This window comes from Echinococcus granulosus (genome assembly GCF_000524195.1).
Source record: "Echinococcus granulosus chromosome Unknown EG_S00022, whole genome shotgun sequence".
NCBI lineage: Eukaryota > Metazoa > Platyhelminthes > Cestoda > Cyclophyllidea > Taeniidae > Echinococcus > Echinococcus granulosus.
Window position 1 is genome coordinate 968,018 of NW_020170402.1, and position 2,184 is coordinate 970,201.

The following is a 2,184-nucleotide window of genomic DNA, read 5'->3' on the forward strand; positions in this document are numbered from 1 at the left end:
CTGGGTCGATCAATGCTTGTACACAAATCGATACCGCTTTCCCCATTGGGCCTATCGATATCTCGATATCGACTTCCTCCTCCCAAATCACTCATCGCCCCTGCTACACCAACAGCGTGTCACCTTTGTGCCAAGTTGGTCTTGATTAAAAGTTATTTATTAATCGTTTAATTCATTCACTGCATCACCAACTCTACTTTATTAGTTATCTAGTGAAATGAGCATTTAGTTGACGGAACGAAGGGTGCTCCATCTTCTCTCCAACATGCAACCATTGGAGAGTGAGAAATGAGCCTTAACTTGTCAGTGTCGCGAAGTCTTGGTGCTCTTATCTCATTCTCTGTCATGGAAAGTAGTTGAACGTGAGGTCGTTTTTCTCGCGGAAATGCGAAGAGAAGTGCAGGTGAGTGGAAGCATAATGCGCAGATTTGACGCGTCATGCTTGCGTGTGGAATGCTCCAACTTAGATGTAGTTTGGACTTTAATTTTACTAGGAGAATAAAACTGCGTCCCATCTTCATTCTTTTTATGCCCTACCCTAAACGGCTGTTACCTTTTGAATTGCTGAATCACCGTTGGAGAGAAGTGGCTCAACGTGTCCGAGAGTCCTCAATTGGTCATCACGAAGCTTGCATGCATCTCTATATCGCCTTGAAAGCTGAAGACAGTAAAATATATTCTTGCCTTGATACTTCCTCTCCTAAAATCCCTCTTTCTAATGTAGGGGTTGAAAGGATAAAATCTGCATATTTAAAATGCAACCTTGGTAGATCCTGGGTTGTGTCTAACAGCCTCGCTATCTTTTATGTAATAATAAATTATGCATTAGCAAATGCGTGAAAATTGTAGGATAGACATGTTAGTAATGTCGAACAGATTTATTTGGCACATGTAAGAACCTATTATTTGCAATTCCTCTTGTTTGAATAATCAATGAAGACGAAGTGACCTCCTTTCGAAGCATTCTGTTTCAACATCATGGTTCTAAGATTTAGGTTGCTTTAGTCTCCAGTGTGGTTATAGACTGCAACATACTAGAATTTGAGAATAGAGTCAAATTAGACGCCTTATTGATGACAGCTTTTACGGACTCGCTCTGGAAGAGCGATACATCAGTGGAGGAAGACACCTGTCGCAGGCGGCTGATCCTGTGGCAGCTCATAACGGATGGCCCATTAAAACCCAGATCTGGAGTTCTGCATGCAGAGACCGGATTTTGACAACGTGGTGTCACATAAATGCCTTCGAGATTAACTCGACGCCTCGATAACCTTGACGCAATTTATATTCAAAATGCACTCACCGTGGAAGCCGTCCGGTCACCTCAAGGTCATGAAGTAAATCGTAAAATCCTATTTTCTGACTACTGCAGTGATGGCTAAAACAAAGAAACGTCAATTGGAGTGCTCAAAATTGTTAAAACTAACTTGGACTTGATGTTCTACACACTCAAGAGGAGGGTGTTGTTGTCGCTGCGCTTAAAATGGTAGTCATTGTGCAGTGTCATTATAATAATGGGCGGGTCAAGTGTCACGCACCGGCCAGTCCATATATAGTTGATTAGGATAGTAGGAAATAGCAATGGCACATCTGCGGAACAGCAAATAGGGCTTGACTCACTTGTCAGTGGACATTAAACCCGAACCTGCAGAGTGACTGCAAGCCGACTACTGCAGAAGACTTCGAGGCCAACACGGTGGTTGGATGTTCATCCGCACAGCATCAAGACATGTGAATGTCTGATACGTTTTATGGTTAGATGCACGTCTGTCAGTGTATTCCTCGGACGCATTAGTTATGGGCAGCCCCTTTGGTGAGTGTTCACCACGTTGAACCGCTGATCCTGGATAACCCACGCATGGTCTGCCGCAAAAGTGGCGAAGAGAGGAATCGTTTTTTGGCAACAGTGCACATAACCACTCGTAAAGCATTACCCATTTTGACGAGTTAGAGTACGTCGGATACTAAAAGAGGTTTTCTGGTTTTGACTAGTTGGTAATAGGAGTTGAAGGCGTGTTTTTACAAGAGAAGAGGATTTTTCTAGTGTATTAGTTCACGAGACGACGCTGATGCGCTACAGATGAAACACGTGTCTGGGGTTGAAATTAGTACCAAATTTGTTGGGAAATGCGGAGGGTAGCATTCCGGTACCGAGGGGTGGAGCAGGCTGTACTAGGATAGGTA

At 43.5% G+C, this 2,184-nt stretch overlaps 1 protein-coding gene across 1 annotated transcript in view; it reads right to left on the minus strand. All coding sequences in view use genetic code 11, as the record gives it.

Annotated features, from left to right (window-relative positions):
* Positions 1–2,184, minus strand: part of EGR_03949 (hypothetical protein) — a gene marked incomplete at both ends in the record, with an annotated part of 4,126 nt that overhangs the window by 1,660 nt on the left and 282 nt on the right. The window contains 2 exons of the mRNA XM_024493198.1: positions 554–658; positions 693–796. Coding sequence (XP_024352470.1) covers positions 554–658; positions 693–796 — 209 coding nt within the window. The remainder of the gene's footprint in view (positions 1–553; positions 659–692; positions 797–2,184) is intronic.